The sequence below is a fragment of the Mustela lutreola genome, chromosome 11 (genome assembly GCF_030435805.1).
Source record: "Mustela lutreola isolate mMusLut2 chromosome 11, mMusLut2.pri, whole genome shotgun sequence".
Classification (NCBI taxonomy): domain Eukaryota; kingdom Metazoa; phylum Chordata; class Mammalia; order Carnivora; family Mustelidae; genus Mustela; species Mustela lutreola.
The window spans coordinates 63,804,378-63,827,519 of record NC_081300.1 but is presented as its reverse complement, the minus strand read 5'-3'; the positions used below and the strand labels follow the sequence as shown (position 1 = coordinate 63,827,519).

Here is a 23,142-nt window from a genome sequence, read left to right as displayed (position 1 = left end):
TTACCGTGCAAGTAACCCTAGCCAGGCAGTGAAGGGGGAGCAGGCTGTCCAGCCATAGGGGTATCAGGCCCAAAGCCTGGGCCTGGGGAGGCTGAAGCTTAGGTGAACAGCTGTGCCTGGAGAGACAGGGTGATCATGAGAAAATTTGTGGGTTAAGGAGAAATGGCTTTCAGATTGGGAAGCACAACTTTTCCAACAGTCATCTTGGGCAGAATTCCAAGATTTAAAATAGGTAGAGGCAGAGTTGCTTAGGCGCAGCAGTGAGAGGCTGAAGTCCCTGCATCCTTGCTCCAGATGGTGTTGTGCCCAGTGTGAAGCAGGGAGTGGCTTGTAGGTTGTGCAAAAATGTTAAACTTGTGCACAGCGCCTGTTGGACAAGTTGGTCCTCACAGAACCCCCAGAGGATGTCAAGCTTTGTAAGATGACAATCAAGCTACAAGAAGGGGTCTCTGCTATCCAAACAGTCATGAAGGCCAAGGACAAAGAGGTGGGGCACATGATGACACCACTGCTGGGAGGGCAGGGGACAGTGAGAGGGGTGCCTGCACCTGTAGCTGGTAGGACTATAAACTGGTACGCTATTTCCTGGAAAGCAATCTGGAAAAATGTATCAAAAATTCTAAATAGCCCCATCCTTTCACCTAAAATTCCATCTGTAGGGATCTATAAAAAACATTTTTTTTTTTTCTGATTTAGGTACAAAAATGTTGCAACATTTGTTAGAATAGAAAAATAAAGAGGAAAACACTAAATGATTACCTGAACGGGGCATTTACATAAGTTACAATATATCAGAAACTGTATTTTCTAAGAATATTTGGTGACACAGGTAGAACTTACATCAAGTGAAAAAAATGCAAAATGCATATAACATGACATAGATTTAAGGTATATGTATATAAATACATGTACATAGAAAAAGAGGGGAAATCTCCAGTTGCATTTTAATAATGATTATTTCTGGGTAGCTGGGTTGGCAGGAGCTTCTAGTTTCTTCCTTAATGTTGCCTGTATTTCCTGGAGTTCTGCCATAGATATGTTGCTTCCACAATCACAGGGAGGGTACAGGTACTGGCTTAGGGCTGACAACATGCTGTGAAGGAGAGGCAAGCAGGCCCTCCCTGAAAGCCACTAGGGTGCTGTGCCCTTGGAGAGTGTCAGTCAAGATAGGGTGGGGGCTGCAGGGTGGCCTGTGGGAAGGTGCTAAGGAGGTGGAGAAGCACTGGGGAGGGCACTGGTGGACAGCACTGTCTGAAGGTAGAAAGGACACTGCCACTAAAGCACACCTGAGGGGCTTCTAACTTGCTAGTGGCCAAAGATGAGGGTCTGAGGAAAAGAAGCTCTGGGACTGAATCTGAGGTGATGGAGCTCCCTAAGATAAGGTTGCAAGAGATGGTAGAGGCATAACGGGGCTCCCAGACCAAAGCCTTGGCTTGGTATTCAAGGTCAATGTGGCTAAGAGGTTCTGATGTCCTGTAAAGAGAACTTGCCTTTGGTGGTTATGGTCAGGCTTTCAGAATATTTCACTCTCAACTGGATCAGGGGCCCCCATGGTTTTAGAACACTGAGAAAGTGACTGTCGAAAATTTATCTCCACTTTGTGATCTTACTACTCCTCACCCTGAGAATGCCCTGCCTCCCTCCTAAGAACTAGGGCTTGGAAGTGCCCTATAGGTTCTCCCTGTACTGATGACTCCATCACACCAGCTGAGATGGCTCTGGTCCCCAGGAAGGGAAAACTGTGGTGGAATCACAAAAGGCCCCAGAAGTGCTCCAAAGCGACCTAAGATAAGGACACAGTATACCCAGGCTGGTTAGGACTGGTTGAGACATATTCCTGTGCTTCAGGAGAGACAGAAAGCAGTGAGGAGGTACCAGAGAATGGCTAGAAGATGACAAACGGATCCTGTCTGGCCCCAAGACAGGACAGGCAAAGGGTAAAGGAAAGGGCTATAAGATAACTGACCCGCTCTCCCCTAAGATCAAGGTCAGAGAAAAGTCTGAACCAGATCAAGGAGTCCAAAGAGACATAACAACCAAATGCAGTGTAGGATCCTAGATTTTATTTTCTTTTATTTTTTATTTTTAAAGATTTTATTTATTGGGGCACCTGGTTGGCTCAGTGGGTTAAGCCACTGCCTTCGGCTCGGGGTGTGGTCTCAGGGTCCTGGGATTGAGCCCCACATCGGGCTCTCTGCTCGGTGGGGCACTTGCACCCCCACCAATCCGCCTGCCTCTCTGCCGGCTTGTGATCTCTCTCTCACTGTCAAATAAATAAATAAAATTTTCTTTAAGATTTTATTTATTTATTTGACAGAGAGATCACAAGCCGGCAGAGAGGCAGGCCCAGAGAGAGGGGGAAGCAGGCTCTCCACCAAGCAGAGAGCCCGATGCAGGGCTCGATCGCAGGACCCTGAGCCAAAGGCAGTGGCTTAACCTACTGAGCCACCCAGGTGCCCCTGGATCCTAGATTTTAAAAAGCTGTCAAAGAAATCGTGGAGAAATCTGACTGGGACTAGAGGTATGATGTAAGACAGGAGTGAGTTTTCCCAGATGTAACAGTGGTGCCGAGCACCTCCCACCCAACAATTTAGGAGAGCTAATTGTCAGGAAGGGCTGAAATCCAGTTATTTCAACAGTGGGATACATGCTCAGAAATCTAGATATGTAAAAAACATTACCAGTTCGCTTAAAATAACCTAAGCAATACATACTCATAGAAAAGAAATTCCAGCAAAGTATAAAGAGGAAAAAATGAACACTTTTCACCTGCCTCCCATTTCCAGTGTTAAGAGTTGGCTGCATCTCCTTCCAGATATTTTATGTGAATAAACTCCATATGGTGAAAGAGACAATAGCAAAGGTTTACTAGCATTGACCAAGTGCTGGGCGCCAACTCTCTGTGCTTTCTGCACATTATCTCAGCATCTCATCTAATTTTCACAGCAACCTTATGCAGCAGGTTTAACTACTGTCCTCAGCTCAGACAGAACAGAGAGGGTGGGAGGTGGGATTCCCACCAGCGTGGCCAGCACAGCCTCGGAGAAACCCAGAACAGATGGTGGGAGCACAGCAGCTGTGTGGTGGGCCTAAGGGAAGACTCTGCAGAAAGAGCACCCAGTGCCAAGGCTCCAAGAAGGGCCGGGCTCAGAGTGTGTGAGAACAAGGTGGAAATGGAGGGAGGGGCCAAGAGTAGATCACATGGGGTTTATCAGGCCCGGGAGGAGTCTGTGCAGATGGAAGGGCCTCTCTGAGCCTGCATGATGGTGCCCATGCTGAAGTCCCAGTGTTGAGCAGGAGGAGTGGAGGTTCTGAGAAAGCGGTGTGTGACCACAGCTACTGAATGCTGGCTGACCTGGACCCAAATCCAGCCACACCTGTCAACTCTTAAACACAACGGATAGCCCTCTTTACATGCCAGAAATTTCTCAAAATGAACAACACACAGACGCCCCCTACAGGCTTCTCACACACTTAGAGAGTCCCCAGAGAGTCCTGTTCTCCATCAGAGGGACTCTGGGTAACAAACACACTCTTGGGTACCAAAATCAGGGAGGAACGCTCTGTGATAAGCTGGTCTTCCAAACAATCCAGAATATTCTAGTAATAATGTTTTAGATTACAGAATTTAAAATGAATGTTAAAGAGTGATCCCAGGAGCACCTGGGTGGCTCATTTGGTTAAGCATCTGCCTTAGGGTCAGGTCATGATCTTAAGGTCCTGGCATCGGCCCCATATCAGGCGCCCTGCTCAGTGGAGAGCCTGCTTTTCTCTCTCCCTCTGTTCCACCCTCTCCCTGCCTCGTGCTCATCCTCTCTCTCAAATAAATAAAAAATATTAAAAAAAAAAAATGAAGGGTGATATTAGCTCCACAGATCCCTGTGAATGCCTAGATGGGCCGGAGTTTGGGGAGCTCTGTTTAGTAATACCCTATCTGTCCTGTAACAGCTAAGGAAGCTGGACTGCAGCCTGGCACAAAACACAGCGAGTGAGACCTAGCTGAAGAAAGTTCTGTACCAAGTTCTCCTTATACTAGAGATCACTGATCACATTCTCTCCCTTCCACTTTTTACAGAGGGACACATCATGGAAGCATGGGGACACCTGCCTAGCAGCCGCATCAGGCCTAGAGACCAGACCACGGCCAGATCACCTGAGTGGGAGAATCCAAAGCTGGAAGGCAGATGAGTGGGCCTCTGCTTTTAGGGAAGCATTACAGCTACCCCCAATGCAACCCAGCCCCTACAGCTCTGAGGAGTGCCTCATTATGTGGTGGCTTCAGCAAGGATTGAGCCCACAAGCACGTTGACACAATGACAGTCATGCCTTCAAAACACCAGCTGTACCAGAACTAGAGCAGAGGAGTCAGAAGTCACTCAGCAGAGATCAAAGACCCAGCCGAGGGGGGTTGTGCTGACAAAGCTAGTTGAATGGTATTTGATTTGGGACATATTTACTTTGAAAAATACCCAACACCGGCCCAGCACCAAAGTTCACATTGAAACCCCGCTGGTGACCTTGGCTCATTTCATCTCTGCAACACCACTTCTCAGAAGCACAGAGGTGAGTTTGGTTTTTAACATTTCTGCCGATTTTAAATTCTTATTTGCAATGGTTAGAGATGGATAACATGCATTTCTCTATCAAACTACAAATTCAAAAGCTTTCTACACTGTTTTAAAAATGGAAAAATGGTTTTGTTTTTTAGTCTACCTAATATAACATTCTGTCAGTAACATTACTGACACAACTGACAAAATTGAAATAGGAACTAGAATAGGAAAGTATTGTACCTATGTTAAATTATCTTAAGTATGTAATGGTGTTATGATGGTACATGAAATATCCCTGTCCTTAGACATTTTTCCGTGATATATTTGAATTAAAAGTTAAAGCGACATGCCAAAAGTGACCTACTCTCAAAGGTTTCAGAAAAAAAAAGTTTATGTGTGTGCCTGCCTGTGTACACACCCATACGCACAGATGTGTATATATGGAGAGAAAGCCATAAAGCAACTGTTCAAAATACAAAAGCTAGTGAATCTGGGAAAAGGGCGTACAGGGGCTGTTCTCTAGGTCGGTCTTCCTTCCTTCCTTCCTTCTTTTGTTTCTAAGATTTTATTAATTTATTTGACAGAGACACAGTGAGAGAGGGAACACAAGCAGGGGGAGTAGGAGAGGGAGAAGCAGGCTTCCTGCCAAGCAGGGAGACCAACACAGGGCTCAATCCCAGGACCCCGTGACGATGACCTGAGCCGAAGACAGACATTTAATGATTGAGCCACTTAGGCAACACTTATGTCGGTTTTTCAACTTTTCTAATGTTGGCAGTTATTTCAAAATGAAAGGTTTTTAAAACTTCAAGCAGTCTCTTCTCCCCCATCATATCTGCCTTCTTTGGGCCTGAAGACATAGCCAGGAGGGACTGAGATATCCAGGTGTTTTGCTTTGATGTGCAACCAAAAGGCCAACCTTGCTCCATACTACTGGCATGAGAAAGCACCATATAAAGTTCTCAGAAAGGCAAACTTTTGAATGATTTTCCTTTAAAAAATATTGCTTCTCTTCAAAAGTAGTCACCAGGATTTAAATATAACCTAGTGATAGTTTTAAAGTGTCTTATATATAGGCACCTGGGACGCTCAGGGGGTTAAGCCTCTGCTTTTAGCTCAGGTTGTGATCTCAGAGTCCTGGAATCGAGGCCCGAATCAGGCTCTCCGCTCGGCAGGGAGCCTGCTTCCCCCCTTTCTCTCTCTCTGCCTGCCCCTCTCTGCCTACTTGTGATCTCTTTCCTTCTGTCAAATAAATAAATAAAATCTTTAAAAAAAAATAAAGTGTCTTATAAAATTGTTATACTAAATGGCAGAATGACAGGAAGACTGACCTTTTATTATTATTATTTTAAGATTTAATGTGGCAGAGGGAGAGCACAAACTGGGGGAGAAGCAGAGGGAGAGGGAGAAGCAGACTCCCTACTGGACAGGGAGCCTGATGTGGGGCTCGATCCCAGGACCATCATGACTTGATCCAAAGGCAGATGCTTAACTGAGCCACCCAGGCACCAAGACTAACCTTTTAGATCCTTAATTTCGGTTCAGAGAAAATATAAGAGTTTTTTTCTCTTTCCTCTGAAAAGGGAATACTGAACACTATTTTTGGCTTTTCATCACCTAATGCATCTTATACAGAGTATAAGAAGCTTCCAAATACACTATATAAACACAGGATAAAAAACATGAACATCTTCACCTCTGCCTCCTTATCTGGTCTCAGATTCCTTTTCCTGAACTCCTATTTATTCAAGTTGTTGTTTTTTTAACCTTGTTTTTGCCTGAGAAGGATCTTCCTAAGTGCAACCTAGCAAGGAGACTTCAAGTTGCTCGCTTTCTTCTTTTCTAACTTTTTACAGTGTATTGCTGTCAATATCCATGCCCAGTTCTATCTGGAAACTGGCCCAGTTCTACCTCCAGCCAGACACGTCAGAAATGGTTTTTCATGCCTGGGCCAAGTGTACAGCACCGCAGCCTCGGCTGGATGCTAGAGGAAGGCTGTAGGGTTGGAAAAGACAACAGACATTTTCAAAGTCAGAAACTGAGGTGACTTGCTCCCTCCAAAGTGTGTGATTTGTAAGTCTTTCAGTGGTGATTAGAACAGCATTTGAGCTGATTATTTTCATGGTACGGCTGGGAAAGACCCAAGGAGGAAGATGGGGGTGATGTGAAGGTGGGTGGGCAGGGAAACCAGTTCTAGCGCTCGGAGGCAAAAAGGCAGAGGCTCCACTGCCACAAACAGTCATACAGTGACATAAGGCTCAGGATCCTGGTATATAAAATGCTGGAAGGATGATGTTAAGTTACATAGATTAAATTCCTTGCACAGCACCTGGCATCCAGCAAATCTCTATCAAGAGTCACTGCTGGGGGCGCCTGGGTGGTTGGGTTAAAGCCTCTGCCTTCGGCTCAGGTCATGATCCCAGGGTCCTGGGATCAAGGCCCGCATCGGGCTCTCTGCTTAGTGGGAAGCCTGCTTCCCCCTCTCTCTGTGCTGGCCTCTCTGTCAAATAAATAAATAAAGTCTTAAAAAAAAAAAAAAGAGTCACTGCTGTCATCAACATCAACAAAACTGAGAGCATCACAAGTTGGGTATCTGTATACCCAGGCCCAAATTCAGACTAACAAGTCCAAATGTTTGCTGAACAGACACCAGTAATTCTTTTTTTTTATTTATTTATTTGACAGACAGAGATCACAAGTAGGCAGAGAGGCAGGCAGAGAGAGAGGAGGAAGCAGGCTCCCCGCTGAGCAGAGAGCCTGATGCGGGGCTCGATCCCAGCACACTGGGATCATGACCTGAGCCGAAGGCAGAGGCTTAACCCACTGAGCCACCCAGGTGCCCCGAGACACCAGTAATTCTTATCTGGCCTGGATTGGAACCAGATACTCTGGTCCTCCAATATCTAGTTAACGGGAGATGGTTCCACACACACAACAAACATGACAAGATACAGTTCTTCTTCCCAGGTTGTTCAGAAGTGACACTGGGATCACATACGATGGTATAACATTATAAATGCCTACCACTGCTGTCCTGGTGAAACACAGAAACATCAAATAATAGCTCATCTACCCAGGATGCAATTTATAGGCAGGAAGTAAGCAAAAGAGAGAAAAAGCCACTTGGCAGGTAAAACTGCTCTGACAAGACATGACAGGTCCTTCCTTGGAATAAGGCAGGGGATGGGTAAAGACAGGCTTACCACAGTATATGTAGTAAAACCTTATTTATTTGACTTTATTTATTTGAGAGAGAGAACATGAGCGGTGGGAGGGGCAAAAGGAGTAGTAGACTCCCCTGCTGAGCCGGGAGCAGGACATGGGGCACGATCCTGGGACTTCGGGATCATAATCTAAGCCAAAGGCAGACGCTTAACTGACTGAGCCACCCAGGCAGCCCAGAATTCATCTTATTTAAATAAAGGGACTTCCCCTCAGGCCTTCAAGCGAGAGCTTTCCAACATCATTCTCACACAGACCTTATAGAGCTGGTAAGATTACTCCCAACCCCATGCTCAAAGCAGTTAAGGAAAAAAGATTTAGTAGGTCCTCCTGACAGCATCAGGAGTCAAAGAACAGATGGAGAGAAGGTAGGACACCTGTGGTAAGCCAGACAGCCTCACAGCCTCTGGGGCTCCAGGGGAAATACAGGCTGCCAGCCACCTCTCACTGGGCACTCAGAGGATCTCTGCATTATGACAAATTCCAAATGTTATGCAAATTGCACAACCCCAAATAATGACACAAATTTCACGTATCTTTAGAATACCTGTTTGCAGAAAGCCTGGCCTATACGCCTTTTTCACTCTCTCCACTCAGGCCCCACCTCCCAGTGAAGCTTGGTGAGGCTCTCCTGGCAGCCCGCTCCTACCACAGGAGGCAGGGCCACACCCCAGCTCTGCACCCCTGCTTTGGTAGTGTCCTTATGAGAACCCCCCTGCTTTACTGCATGTCTGTTCCCTGTCTAGCGGGCGGAGCCCCTTGGTGGGGGTGCCTCCAGTGCCTAATAAGTCGTTTGGAAAACAGGAGAGAAAGTTCAGTGAGTGAATGAAAAAGAAACTCCCTGGGAACACTGAGTCTGCAGGAATCTATATGGTCGCAGTGTTGTAAATCTTTGCAGAAAAGATTCTCAAGCTGGGGCCCACAGCTCCTTCAGGTAAGTTTATAAAGCGACACAAATGTTAGGTATCTGTTTATCTTCACCAGCTTCTCTTAAGATGTGTGATGGTAAAATGGTTAAGGACTGACACTCCCAGGGCATCTTCTGGGGTCAAAGCTATAAGGCGCCAGTGGTTGGTCTGCAAGCCCACCTTTGACCCTGTCGCTGGTTTTCTCTCCCAGCTTTAGCTCTGCCAAAATGAAACACCTTTTCCAACCCCTCTTCGTTTCTCTCATCCTAATGTCCATGTGTGGGAGCAACAGCCTGACCAGTCAGCTTGATAAAGGAGGGGAAGATTCTCCATCCGCAGACCCCCAATGGGGGAAGTTAAGTAGCAAAAACCTGAGCATGCCCCTTCTCCCTGCCGACTTCCACAAGGAAAACACGGTCACCAACGACTGGATCACAGAGGGGGAGGAGGATGAGGACTATCTGGACCTAGAGAAGATATTCAGCGAAGATGATGACTATATTGACATCATTGATGCGGTTTTGCCAACTGATTCAGAGGCCGGTGCTGGGAACATCCTCCAGCTCTTCCAAGGCAAAAGCCGGATCCAGCGTCTCAACATCCTCAATGCCAAGTTCGCTTTCAACCTTTACCGCGCACTGAAGGAGCAGGCCCGTTCTTCTGACAACATCTTCATAGCCCCAGTGGGCATTTCCACAGCCATGGGTATGATTTCCTTCGGCCTGCGGGGGGAGACCTATGAACAAGTGCACTCGATTTTGCATTTCAAAGACTTTGTCAATGCCAGCAGCAAGTATGAGATCATGACCATTCACAATCTCTTCCGTAAGCTGACTCATCGCCTCTTCAGGAGGAATTTTGGGTACACACTGCGGTCGGTCAATGATCTTTATGTCCAGAAGCAATTTCCAATCCTGGATGACTTCAAAAGAAAAGTAAGAGAGTACTACTTTGCAGAGGCCCAGGCGGCTGACTTCTCAGACCCTGCCTTCATATCGAAAACCAATAACCACATTCTGAAGATCACCAAGGGGCTCATAAAAGACGCTCTAGAGAGTATAGACCCAGGTACTCAGATGATGATTCTAAACTGCATCTACTTTAAAGGTAAGAAATTGCTTTAAGTTTCTCAAAACAAACTTGTGACATATTCTTTTAGTGTGCAGCTGGACTGAGCATCAAGAACTATATTCTCTAGCTCGATTTATCCAGGAAACCAAGTCACAAGGTCAGCTCACAGGGAAGATCAGGATGAGGCGATGGCAGCAGCTGACCCTGAGCCCTAACTCTGTGCTCTATGCTCACAGAAACTTGTTATTTGCATCTCATTTTACAGACAGAGCCGCCAAGGCACAGAGAAGTAAAATGATGCTCCCAGGGCACATTATGTATATATGGTGAAAGCCAGTAAGAGGCAGAGCCAAGGTTGCAGGCCATCTCTAGCGCTTTGCTAAATAGGAAGAAAAAAATGAAAGATGTTTTAAGCATTCGGCCAACTTGGATTTGGGTTTTTCCCCATCTCCTTTCCCAGTTATCAGTAAGCAGGAATATGGACAAGAGGCTGAAGACAGGTGTCTGAAAACTGTTCAGCTTGACTAACATTAATACCTGCAACTCCTTTTAGGACCCTTGCGCACTAATGGGAAGGAGAGGTGGGGAAATAAATTATTATCTCCAGACCAACTATTCTGGGCCAGACAAGTAAGGAGGCCATTCCCTACCCCCAAGCCACTACACAGACATAGGACCCCTGGGATCCTGGAAATAAATGGGCAATGGACTTGTAAAATCCAGACCTCATTCACAGCACCCTCAATGGGACTTGAACTGGAAGAAACTTCTACCTCATTCTACAAGCCTAGAGAGCCAAAGGGCAGACACTCGAAACACGTCCACATCTCAATGACTCATGGTGACATATAACCACTCTCCTCTCTGCCACCAAAACCTGGTGGGCACCAGCTAGAATCAGTCCCTGAGGCCTGGGAGGCTATGCTGCCTTGCTAGTTAGCCTAGCACTAGTTATGGCAGCCCAGGGAGGCAAAGGACAGGCATCCTCTCTTGGCTGCCACTCTGGGGTGGTGGGGCTGCCGAGGGAGGCCCGAGGCCTTCCAGCAGCTAAGCCAGGCAGGCATTCTGCCAGATGGGCAAAGTAAGGCTGAAGCGGCCAAGACCAAAGGAGGAGCATGGAGGCTGAGCCAGACCCCTGGGTTTCCCTCTCAGATGCCAGGCGCACTGCTGGCCTTGTAGTGGGTATTCAAAGGCTGGGGCTCTAATAGGCTTGTGACAGACACACAGACACATGCCATATATGCACGCATATGGTGAACACACATATGTGTTTAAGAGAGACAGTGTGAATGTAGGCAGCAGGGAGGAGGAGAGGGAGAAGGAGAGAAAGAATCACAAGAAGGTTCTACACCCAGCACGGGGCCTGAAGTGGGGCTCCATCTCACCACACTGAAATCATGATCTGAGCTGAAATCAAGAGCTGGGCGCCCCCCCCACAAATATACTTTTTATTACTGATCTTAAGTACATGGAAGTGAGCAAACTAAGCACCGGCCTCCCCACTTCTTATTCATGTGGCCTTGGGCATGTCATTCAACGTGTCTGGGACTCAGGTTCCTCACCTTTATTAGAGATGATAACACTTGCTCTGACAGGGTTGTGTGCAGCACTGCAAGGCAGAGTGATGCAGTGCTAGCCTGTTTTGTGGCAAGAGCTCAATGAACTTGAAGGAGTAAAACTGCAGATGTCAACGTCATCTATTAGGTAGGTATGATACTGCTAGTGACATTTATTCTGCTTCTGTGAGCAACTAACCTATGTTTAGGAACAGCTTTAGAACAGCCAGTATAAGTTACTTGGGCAGCACCTGATCCATTGGTCTGTGGATGAGTGCCCCAGACATGAGTGCCTCTGCACTAGGCTGGCCGAGTGATCAGGAGCAGGCAGAGAAACACAGCAACAAGCCATTCCCGCCATCAAGGACTGCAGAATGATGAGGATAGTCGGTTTATAACCTCTGGCACATTGTAACCAGTGCCACGCCAAGGGGTTTAAGTGGCAAACATACGTGTATTCTTTTCCCCTCGTGTTGGATGGTCAGTTAATTTACCACTGGAATCAGAGGGATGAAATACCTATAGCACCCAATCTTTCACGGAGGGTTTTTTTTTTTTTTTTTTAAATCACGGATGCTTATCAAAAGAAATGACGGTCTAGAAATATAATTTTAATCACTAGTTCCTCAATGTGTTACTAATTTGATTTTTTAAAAAATATTTTATTTATTTGACAGAGAGAGAGAGAGAGAAAGAGCGCGAGTGAGCACAAGCAGGGGAAGCAGCAGGCAGAGGGAAGCGGAGAAGCAGGCTCCTCGCTGAGAAGGGTGCCTAATAACACAGGGCTCGATCCCAGGACCCTGGGCATCTGCCCCCCAGAAGCCATGGAGGAGGCTTATCTCATCCCAGTGGCTCTACCTACTAGCTAGAAACCCTGAACAAGTTATTTTGCTTCTTTGTGCCTCAGTTTCCTCCTCTGTAAAACAAGGCTTATAATAAAAAAAAACACGCATCTCATATGGTTGCTAGGAAGAGGAAATGAAGGATATGGGAAAGATGCTTGGACAAATGCCTGGCACACTGCCAGTTCTCAGTTGTCAGTCAGCAGCCATTATCATAGTTACTAGCATCTGAGAGACGAAACAGACGTGCACTTACTCCTGGACACACGGCATTATTCCCAAATCTGACATGATGATCTGATGGCATCATCAGTGTATCCTTCTAGTCCCGATGGAGTCAGAGTGGAAAGGGAGGAAAGAAGCTCAAACAGCAGCCATGAGCAAAAAGCTGCTCATTTTACAGGTCAACAAGTAAAGGTCCAGGTACATTTGGCATCTTGCTATAGTCAAACAACCAGTTAGTTCCCTCATCTAAACCAGAATTCATTCCAGTCTAACTTCTCTACCATTATCATACTTCCTACGAGTATGTCAGCATTCTGACCTTGGAATCATTTGGAATAGCAGTCCTCAAAGTGTAGTCTCCGGACCAGGAATTAGCAAGAATGTGCTAGAAATGCAAGTTCTTGGTTCAAATTAGACCTACAGAACCAGAGACTCGGGGGTGGGGGGTGCAGTCAGAACAAGCCCTCCAGGTGTTTCTGATGCATGCTCACATGTATGGACCTCGGCTTTTAAATAGTATTTTAAGAAAAGCCCTGTTCTTGTTGACTTTACAGGATCCTGGGTGAATAAATTCCCTGTAGAAATGACACACAACCACAACTTCCGGCTGAATGAGCGAGAGGTGGTCAAAGTTTCCATGATGCAGACCAAGGGGAACTTCCTGGCAGCAAATGACCAGGAGCTGGACTGCGATGTCCTGCAGCTGGAATATGTCGGGGGCATCAGCATGCTCATCGTGGTCCCGCACAAGCTCTCTGGGATGAAGACCCTCGAGACCCAGCTGACGCCCCAGGTGGTGGAGAGATGGCAAAAAAGCATGACAAACAGGTACTTGAGGTTGAATGTTTGCTCTTTTGATCTTTGGGAAGCGGGAGAGACCAGAAACACTGGGAATTTTAGTCATTTCAAGAAGGGAGACGTGTGCATAAAAACCCAAGAACTGCCATCTTGGGCCACTCTTCTTAATTCACCCCAAATATCCTGCTCAGTGAGAAGCAATCAGACAGCATCATATGACAGTTTCAGATGTGGGGGGCAGGTGACTTAGAGCCAGCTCAGAAACAATCCCGGCCCTGCCACCTACTTGCTCTAGAGCTTTGAGCCCTGGCTTCATCACTCATAGAAGCAGCACGATTCTGACTTCCCAGGATTGCAGAGAGACCTAGAAAAATGACTCCGAGCACCCACCACAGTGCCTGGTGCCTGCGATAAGCTCTTCCTTCCCTGTGCAGGAAATGCTGTAGGCCTCATAATCTATTCAGGACATGTTGTTCATGATTTTCCTCTCTCATTACTCCAGAGTCAAAACTACAGGTTTTAAGTAGTTACTATGATTATTAGCGGAACATGGCAGAAAATATAGAGAAGTAACATTGCTGTTTTATTGGAAATTGGCTAGGCCCATATTAAGATGTGAATCTGGTTCAGGTCTCCTTTTGTGACAAGAATGCAGAGAAATGGAACAAACCCAGAAGAGGGCTCTTAGAGGGAGGTATTCGCCCAAGGAATCAATGAGTCATCAGGCCCTGTCAATTTTTCCTTAGAAATGTCCCGTCAGGACCCACCTCCTTCCTAACCTCACTGTGACCTCCACCCTGAGCCAGGAAGACCTAACCAGCCTGCCCATTCCATTCCTCAAGCCCCATGGCACTGGCCTCCAAATAGCGTCCCCACTGGTTCCAGCTCTTCTTCTCAGAAGCTCTCTATGGGCCACCTCCCCACAGGATACAGCCCAGCTTCTTGGCCAGGCCCACAGACACAGTCCCCCAAATGTCCTGCTTCGTCCCTCTTCCTTTTTCCTCCCACTGCCCAGTGCCCCTCAGCATGCCAGCCGGACCACGGCTCAAGCTCCCTCCAGGCTTGGCTCAGGCCATCTCTCAAGCTATGGGCAGCCTTCTAAGCCCCAGGAATACCCCCTCCTCCTCAACCCCTGCTGGATGGCTCCAGTAGTTAGATCTGTCCTGGTTGTGCAGACATTATCCTACCACCTTTACCATTTTGCTGCTTCACACACAGGAAAGGAAAAGTTTCCTGTGTGTAAAGCACACAGTTTGCTTTCCTTGTCAAAAGGAAAGCAAACTCTTCAGCTGTGTCTGATGTCTCTTTATCCCCTCTGTGTGCTGGACTTGGCCCCATGGGCAGTGTAGTTGCTGTTTATCCATAAGGACTGAACATGCTGAGACAAGGACAGAGAACTAAAGTTTAGCACTTTCCAGCAGGCGAAGGGTTCTTTTTTCTGTACACTGATCAGATATTCAACTGCTTATTTGACAAAATAAGAAATGTGTAAAATCAAGGACCCAAACAAGATAATTATTTCAGATATCTTTCAAACCACAAACCAGTATAGTTCTGGAGCTCACCTGGAAAGCGGGCCGTGAACCCCACAGTATGGAGGAAATGACTACCTAGCACTAACGATGCCTCCATTTTAAGGAACCGGAATTATAATGGATGGTCTTTCCCAAAAACTCAATTGACAGTACTAGGATATTAATTTCAAGAAGTGCTGCACCCATTCTGTGGTAAAAGCAACCTGGGGTTGATGGGGAAAATAAGGTTGTGGACATTTGAGGGAAAAACAGGATTCTTTTGGAACTTGTGGTTCAATAAAACTGGGCCCCCTTTTCTTCTCTGCCCAGAACTCGAGAAGTGCTTCTGCCAAAATTCAAGCTGGAGAAGAACTACAACCTGGTGGAGGCCCTGAAGTCAATGGGGGTCACGGCACTGTTTGACAAAGACAGCAATATGACAGGAATCTCAGACCACAGGACCACCATTGATCTGGTATGCTCTCCCCTTGTCCACCCTCCACACTTCTCCCCAGCGTCTGCCCCCAGCAAAGCCTCCCTCCTGCCTCATCTGACTTCACACATCAGCAGTGCTGAGTCTACCAGACACTGAGTGGGCAGGGTAATCTGTTTTAGGAAGCAGCGTGGGAGTGAGCCTCTTTCCTGCTGACTGCAGAAAGAGAGGAGGTGTGCCCCGATCTGTGAATCAGGTACACCCAGCTGAATCATGAAAGACCCGTTAAAATATATGCAGAGAAGGTGCATGACCTGTATGCTGAACTTGAAATAACAATAGATAGTCCACAAAAAAAGAAGAGAGTATCGGTCCCAAAAAAACCATGCAGATCCAGGCCCCACCCTCCTGGCAGTGCTCCTACAGTGTGCGAAGGAGACGGGGCCTGTAGCTGCCATCCTGCTGGCAGACCACTCATACTATGACGACCACCAGGAGCGGCTGTGGTGCTGGAGTTTAGAGATATGCATTGTTTATATGACACAGACTCTGAGCGCAATTACTGCATCTGGCAGGAGGTGAGAGAGACCTTCAAGGGTCATTCTGGCCAGCTATGGTTTGTGCCTTGTATGTGGCATTTCCACCCTGAATGACAGGAGACTCCACTATATCGTCTATCCCTCTGTGTGCCCACTGACCTTATCTGACAACTTTCCTTTCCACTTTGAAATAGTTCAAGCACCAAGGAACCATCACGGTGAACGAGGAGGGCACCCAAGCTGCTGCCATGACCACGGTGGGGTTCATGCCGCTGACCACCCAAGTCCGTTTCACTGTCGACCGCCCCTTCCTCTTCCTCACCTATGAGCGCCGTACCAGCTGCCTGCTCTTCATGGGGAGAGTTGCCAACCCCACCAAGTCTTAAGGTGGAGGTCTGGGCATTTCAAGTGTCTCGGGGGGCACCTTGTAATCCTGGTTCCATTCTAACAAAGAGAATGGAGATGTTTTGGCATCATGGCTTTCGTGGTTTATGCTACCATTCTGAAATCGTCGCCCACAGCAGAGAAGAAATTTACAAATGACTGAGAAGCTCATCGGAATCTGTTCAGCATGGTGAACAAGGCCAGCAGTTCATAGAGGTTAACGTACCTGTGATAAGTCAGCTGTTACATAGGGTGTGTCAGCAACATACAGACCGGCTTCCTCCTGCCTCCTCAGTGCAAAGCTATAGAGGGCTTACCTGTGTACCTCCTTTCCCTGCTGTCCCCATTCTTGAACTTTTGGCTCTATCACTCAAACTACCAGCGCTCATCTGGACACAGAATACAGAAATGAGCTGCAGGACTAATTTCTCTCATCCTCTCCCAAGGATGGTGCCCAAGACAGAAGCAACCTCATGACATTTACGGGGTGCCCTGGGTGTTAGGGCTTAATTCTCTCAAGGCCTAACCTTGTGAACTGATGCTAAAAGTCATCTATACTTCTGCTGTCACCTCACTGCTGCCCAGAGGACAGTGTGTACACATGGCCATGCCTTCCACCTTAGAGATAAATAAATATTGCCACTTTTACTGTGTGTCTGCTATAATTCTCTACTTTTTGAGGCTCAGGTAACTAAGAAAAGTCAAATTCAAAATAGCTGACATTCCCAGGAATGACAGAGGTGTACATAAAACAATTTGAGTTCTTCACAGTGATTCAGATGCTACACAGCAAGCATATTCTTCGGAATCAGGACGTGGTGAATGTTGCTAAATCCTGGAGGAAAAGATGCTGTGGATGGGGCTTTGTAGAAATTCCTGAAATGCCAGTCTTGATGTGGGGCACATGCTTTGGCTTTCATCCCCGGACCAGGGAGACCCTGAGACGAGCTCCCATAGTGGGTCTGGTATGAGAAAGCAAGCGACATTCAGATGTCTTGATGTTTCGCTACTTGGGTAAAACGAGTGAAATTCAAAAAGATTGCTCAGAATTCAAGGCTCCTGGTGCCTCTGCAGTGCTGTGCACTATGGGCAGTAACACTAAGAGCATCATAAATACTGTGCGTGCAGCTAACTATGACCCCCAGAGCCCTGCAAGAGAGGCTTTGTCTTCTCTGCATCCAGGGTAGAGCAGGATTTGAGCACAGGTTGGCTTGACTCCAGAGTCACCCACAGAGTCTTGTCACGGAGAGCTTTGACTCAGTGAGACCAATACTAGTCATGGTGGCAGAGAAAGGAGAGCACCTCACACTCCCCACTGTAGGGGGCCACTGTGATGGGTTTGTCTGCAGGTTATCACTGAGTCTTCCCACCAACACTAAGAGGTTCACACTGTTATCCCCTCTTTTTGGCAGAAGAAACAGCTGAGGTCTCAGAGGAGACATGATCCGCCCCAGGCCCTGCTGTTTGTTGGTAACTCCTCTCCACCTGCTTCCTTTCCAACTTCCCGCACCTCTGCCTCCTGTATCTCCTGACCAGTGCAGGGTGGAGGCTACGTCTTTGCCTATCACACTTCCAGACCTCTAGGGGAGCCCTGAGTGGGCTGACACCCCACTTCTTGAATTCCTTCTCCAGTGCATTTCCACACTATCCTTTCCTGGTGCTTGTTCCTGCTTTTCTGGTCCTGCTGCTGGTTTCTCGTGTTCCTCCTATTCCTAAATGTGGCTCTCTCAAAAACCCCGCCTATAGCTCTTTGCCATGTCTGTCCCCGACCCAAAAGGTGACCATCTCCCTTCCAATGTGGCCCGCCCCACCTCTGCTGGAGCCAGCCCAGGCTCCTCTGTGATTTGGCCCAGGCCAAGGCCCTCTAGCCTCCATGCTTTTCGTTCACCTACATCCGCTCAGAATGCACCCAGACCCTCTCTTTCAGGAACTAGCTGATCCAGGTTTAGAGGCATTAGTGTATTAATTCAGAACACAGACCCTGAGCCAGGCTTCCTGGGTCCCAACCCTGGCTCTGACATTTAGTAGCTGTGGGACTCTGAGGCAAGTTCTGTACCTCAGTTTCTCCACCTGTAAAATAGGGATAATAATAGGGGCGCCTGGTTGGCTCAGTGGGTTAAAGCCTCTGCCTTTGGCTCAGGTCATGATCCCAGGGTCCTAGGATGGAGGCCCACATCCCTGCTGAGCAGAGAGCCTACTTTCCTTTCTCTCTGCCTACTTGTGATCTTTGTCTGTCAAATAAATAAATAAAATCTTAAAAAAAAAGTCTAAAGAAAAATAGGGATAATAACAGCACCTACTTTGCAGAACTGTTGGAAGGATTAGGTGAGTTAATGACTGAAAGGGATTTACATCAGTGAGAGAGAGAGAGCAAGAGTGAGAGAATGAGTGAGCACAAGCAGGGGGAGCAGCAGGCAGAGGGAGAAGCAGGGTCCCTGCTGAGCAGGGAGCCCAATGCAGGACTTGATCCCAGGACCCTGGGATCATGACCTGAGCTGAAGGCAGCCGCTTAACTGACTAAGCCACCCAGGTGTCCCTTGTTACTATCTTTGAGAGAGTATCTAGCCCAGGGGCTCTTGACTGGGGGGCCCTGGGCGGGTTTCTCCCACTCAACTTCCGGAGAATAAATTTGAAACCTTGTTAAGAGATGCATTTCTATGGAAGGAGAGGGCAAGGGTTTCAAAGGAGTCCATGATCTAAACCCTGTTAGTCCACAACTTTATAGGCACTGAGAGAATAAGTAACTTGTCCAAGGCCACAAAAATTACGAGCGGCACAGGTAAACGAGCTCTAAGTGAAGTGCACAAGTTTTTTCTGAGCAGGAGGCACAGCTTGGCAAATCACTAGTTTACAGCAGGGGAACACACAGGACTCTTAAGCATTAGACACTCTTTCTGGTGCTTGATTAACTAAAGGGCTAGACACTAAGAAAAGCGATTTAATCAGTGTTACTCCTGAAGAGACACTATTCTACAAAGTTGCAGGTCAAAGATCACCAAACCTACTGAAGGAGCCTTATAGATCATATGACTCAGTCTCCTGTGATGCCCTCCAGGCTCCTAAAGTCACTGAGAAGTCACTGATAAGCTGCATATGGACAGACACCCGGGCTTCCTGCCTCAAATCCACTGGCACTTCCACTGAACAAAATAGCGGGAGACAATTAATCATCAAAAGATTCAAACCGGAGTATCTTCTTCCAAAAGAAAGGAAAGAAAGAAAAGATTAAAAAAAAAAAAGGTAGAAACTAGTTTCTCCGAGAGGGTCCAAGGGGCAAACCAGAAGGCAAATGTAAGATCCCATGATTCTCTGTGCTCTTTGTTGAGCAATAGAATCAAATATTTGTTTCCTCCCCCATAATATAACCATTAACTTTTGTTAAGACTACAATACTTATTCTATTCATGTAAAAGGTCACTGCAGCGGATAAACAAAGTATTTTAAGTCAGTGTGTGCTTGCCTATCGTTGCTAACAATCATGCTGACACTGACCCAGATGGGCACTTCAGAGGATCATCTTCATCTTTTCAAGAAGCTTTATGGGCAGAGCAGGCATAGAGAGGTTGTGATGCTCACCCAGGATCCCACGCATAGGACCAGGAGTCCAACCCTGGCCTCTGTGACCTGAACACCTATGTGTTCCCAGCCAGCCTCATCGGTCACTACTCCCAGAAAGTGCAAAGTGCCCCCTGCAATTTCTTCTATGCAGTTATTAAACTCTAAATGACAACAGCTACACATGCTTGAAAGCTCACAGGCACACGGGTCAGAGAACTCTGGTGTTCGAATTCATGAGAATTCAGGGATTTGAGTGTCACCCCAGACAAGCCCCCAGGCTGCCAAAATCTGCTCTCTCTTGGAGCCTGCTGCTGGCCCCTCTCCCCTCCGACAGTCTGAGAGAGTGCTATGGACTTTATGCCCCTCACTTTTCCCTCCAGGCCAAACAAAGAATCTATGTAGCATGGTACTTCTAAAACACAACTGTACACTAACCAATACTAAGTATAAAGTGAAAAAGTTTATGTTTTTAAAAACCAACGGACACAGTGATGAAAAATACCGCAGCAGAGAGTCCTGGCCGTTCTCAAATCCTCACAGCCTATGGGAGGCACCTGATCGCAGGTGTGAAGGTGGTTAAGGTCCCCAGGGAGAGGGAAGAGACACCAGTACAGGAAGGCATCGAGGGCTCGGGCAGACTTGTAGCCCACCCCCCACCCCCTCCAGCACACGCAGGCAAAGGAGACTATCCTGACACAGATGCAGCAGGGGAACAAGCAACTTGGCTTCTGCTCCACAATCAGCGCTTACAGGGCAGGGGATCGGGAAAGAAAAGGAGAAGCTGAAGGAAGGTGAATGGAGGCAGAATGCTCCACAAAGTGCAACCTGTGACATCTTAAAGGCAAATGATAATAAACCAGTCAGCTCCCATTTTCATCCACCTTGGCCAGCTAAAATCAGACCCCTAAAGTTCACCGATTCCAAAAGATGAACACGCAGACTGCAGTAAGAACAGAAGCTGAGATCAGGAGAGGTGCCTTTCTGTCCACCTGCTTGACCTCTATAGCCCTGGGTCACCCTGACAGCTCAGAGGTCAACCCCTCTGATGTTCTATGTGAAGGGACACATGTGTGAGTGTTCAAGACTCAAACTACGGAGGTTGGGGAAAGGTGGGAAGGAACTGGAAGGCAGAAGGAAGACTTAACCAGAAGGTAGGTTTAGTGGAAGTTAGAGAATCAGAGATGAAAACAAATATTAGAACCTGGGACCGTGGCTTAAGAGTGGCAGCTGGGGGACGCCTGGGTGGCTCAGCTGGTTAAGCGGCTGCCTTCGGCTCAGGTCATGATCCCAGCGTCCTGGGAAAGAGTCCCGCATCGGGATCCTTGCTCAGCCGGGAGCCTGCTTCTCCCTCTGCCTCTGCTTACCACTCTGTCTGCTTGTGCTCACTCTCACTCCTCTCTCTCTCTGACAAATAAATAAATAAATAAATAAATTAAAAAAAAAAAAAAAAGAGTGGCAGCTGGGAACAACTGAGAAAAGGGAAAACAACTTCTACAAAGGTCATTTGGGAAGAAAAGGCTGCAGGTTGAGACAAGGCAAGATGAAGAACGTTGTGGCACAGGACAGGGCCTAGACTGTGAGCTGCCACCATGGTGGTGGGTGGGGCTGTGCTCCAAAGTATAACCAGCCCTTTGTGTCCCCTGTGGGAGCAGGATGGGGATAGAAGCAGAGCCTGCCCACTATTATTCAGAGGCACTGGAGCAGGGCAGAAGACACAGGGCGAACCTGGAGCCACACCTCAGCTCTGGGAGCCACACAAGAGAGAACCAAAGTGCGTTTCCTAGTCAACCGGTGAGGAGGTTCAGGCAGAGCACGGAGAATGGGAGTGAGGGTGTGACCACAGCAGGCACATACAAGTGAGATTGTCATAGAACAGCTGGTGGCAGCAGAAACACAGCCACATGTACAGAATCATTGGGCCTCCAAAGAGCATTTTGCTAAGAAATTTGCTGTGTACCACTAGGCAACACTAAAAATATAAGCACAGTATCTTAAGTTTAAAACTACTCAGTTAATTAATACTCACCACAGCAATTACAGGAATGAGTACACCCAAGTTCCCTGCGCTGCTAGAAGCCTAGAAAGTAAAAGAATTGAGTCACTGAAAGCATGAGTTCCTTTCATTAAAAAAAGACATAATGTTAATTTCAGAGAAATAATGAGATATATAGATAGCAATATATAAACACGCTCACTCAATATAATTTTTTTTTTAAAGTAGGCTCCACACGGGGCGCCTGGGTGGCTCAGTGGGTTAAAGTCTCTGCCTTCAGCTTGGGTCATGATCCCAGGGTCCTGGAATCAAGTCCCACATCAGGCTCTCTGCTCAGCAGGGAGCCTGCTTCCTCCTCTCTCTCTGCCTGCCTCTCTGCCTGCTTGTGATCTCTATTCTGTCAAATAAATAAATAAATAAATCTTAAAAAAAAAAAAAAAGTAGGCTCCGCACCCAGTGTGGATCCTACTTGAACTCATGACCCTGAGATCAAGACTTGAGCTGAGATCAAGAGTCAGATGCCTAACTGACTAAGCCACCCAGGTGCCCCAACATCATTTTAATATCAAAAAAATGGAAACATGCCAAACAGTAGAATGATTATGTAAGTTATAGTACCCATGTAAAATTAAATACCACACAGGTATTAAAAAGACAACTTTCTGGGTGCCTGGGTGGCTCAGTCATTAAGCGTCTGCCTTCGGCTCAGGTCGTAATCCCAGGGTCCTGGGATAGAGTCCTGCATCAGGCTGTCTGCTAAGTGGGAAACCTGTTTCTCTCTCTCCCACTACCCCTGCTTGTGTTCCCTCTCTTGCTGTGTCTCTCTCTGTCAAATAAATAAATAAAATCTTTTGGAAAAAAAAAGACACCTTTCTGAAAAATATCTAGTCACTTTGGAAAGTGCCCACAGCAAATTTTAAATGGGAAAAAAATCATGATTTCAGAGTATTCAATGATATAATCTTGATCATGTAAAATAAATATATTTCCATAAAGAAATCTAGGAGGAAGTCTATCAAAATGTCAATGATGAGAGACGCCTGGGTGGCTCAGTCAGTTAAGCATCTGCCTTCAGCTCAGGTCACGATCTCAGAGTCCTGTGATTGAGCCCTGCTTTGGGCTTCCTGCTCAGCAGGAAGCCTGCATCTCCCTCTCCCTCTGCCTCCTCCCACCCTACCCCACACTTGTGCTCTCCGTCTCCTTCTCTCTCTCTCAAATAAATAAATAAAATCTTTTTTAAAAATGTCAGTAATGAGTACATCTGAGTAGAGGAATTACGGGTGCTTTTTACTTTATCAGTTAACGGTTTCTGATCTTTTCTATAATACACATATATTCTTTTCAAGTTATGGAAAATTTGGGCATTACATAAGAAATAACTATTAAAAGGTAGGTTCCCTGGTTGGACACACAAATAAGGCTATAAACTATAGTGCACACCGATAAGTCTCAGTTCTGGAAGCACTCACTCCAGGACATTCAGTTTATTTTTTCTGTTAATAGCAGCAGCCAAGTACATTGAGCACCACTGCATGCCGGGCAATTC

At 46.9% G+C, this 23,142-nt stretch overlaps 2 protein-coding genes across 2 annotated transcripts in view; one reads left to right on the top strand and one right to left on the bottom strand.

The window, feature by feature from the left end:
- Positions 1-23,142, bottom strand: part of PI4KA (phosphatidylinositol 4-kinase alpha) — a 115,182-nt gene that overhangs the window by 43,762 nt on the left and 48,278 nt on the right. Inside the window, exon 19 of the mRNA XM_059140278.1 lies at positions 21,630-21,680. Coding sequence (XP_058996261.1) covers positions 21,630-21,680 — 51 coding nt within the window. The remainder of the gene's footprint in view (positions 1-21,629; positions 21,681-23,142) is intronic.
- SERPIND1 (serpin family D member 1) lies at positions 4,469-16,693 on the top strand. Its single transcript, XM_059140279.1, has 5 exons — positions 4,469-4,563; positions 8,895-9,790; positions 12,932-13,205; positions 15,020-15,164; positions 15,856-16,693. The coding sequence occupies exons 2-5, from the start codon at positions 8,911-8,913 to the stop codon at positions 16,045-16,047; spliced, it is 1,491 nt and encodes a 496-aa protein (XP_058996262.1). The 5' UTR covers positions 4,469-4,563; positions 8,895-8,910; the 3' UTR covers positions 16,048-16,693.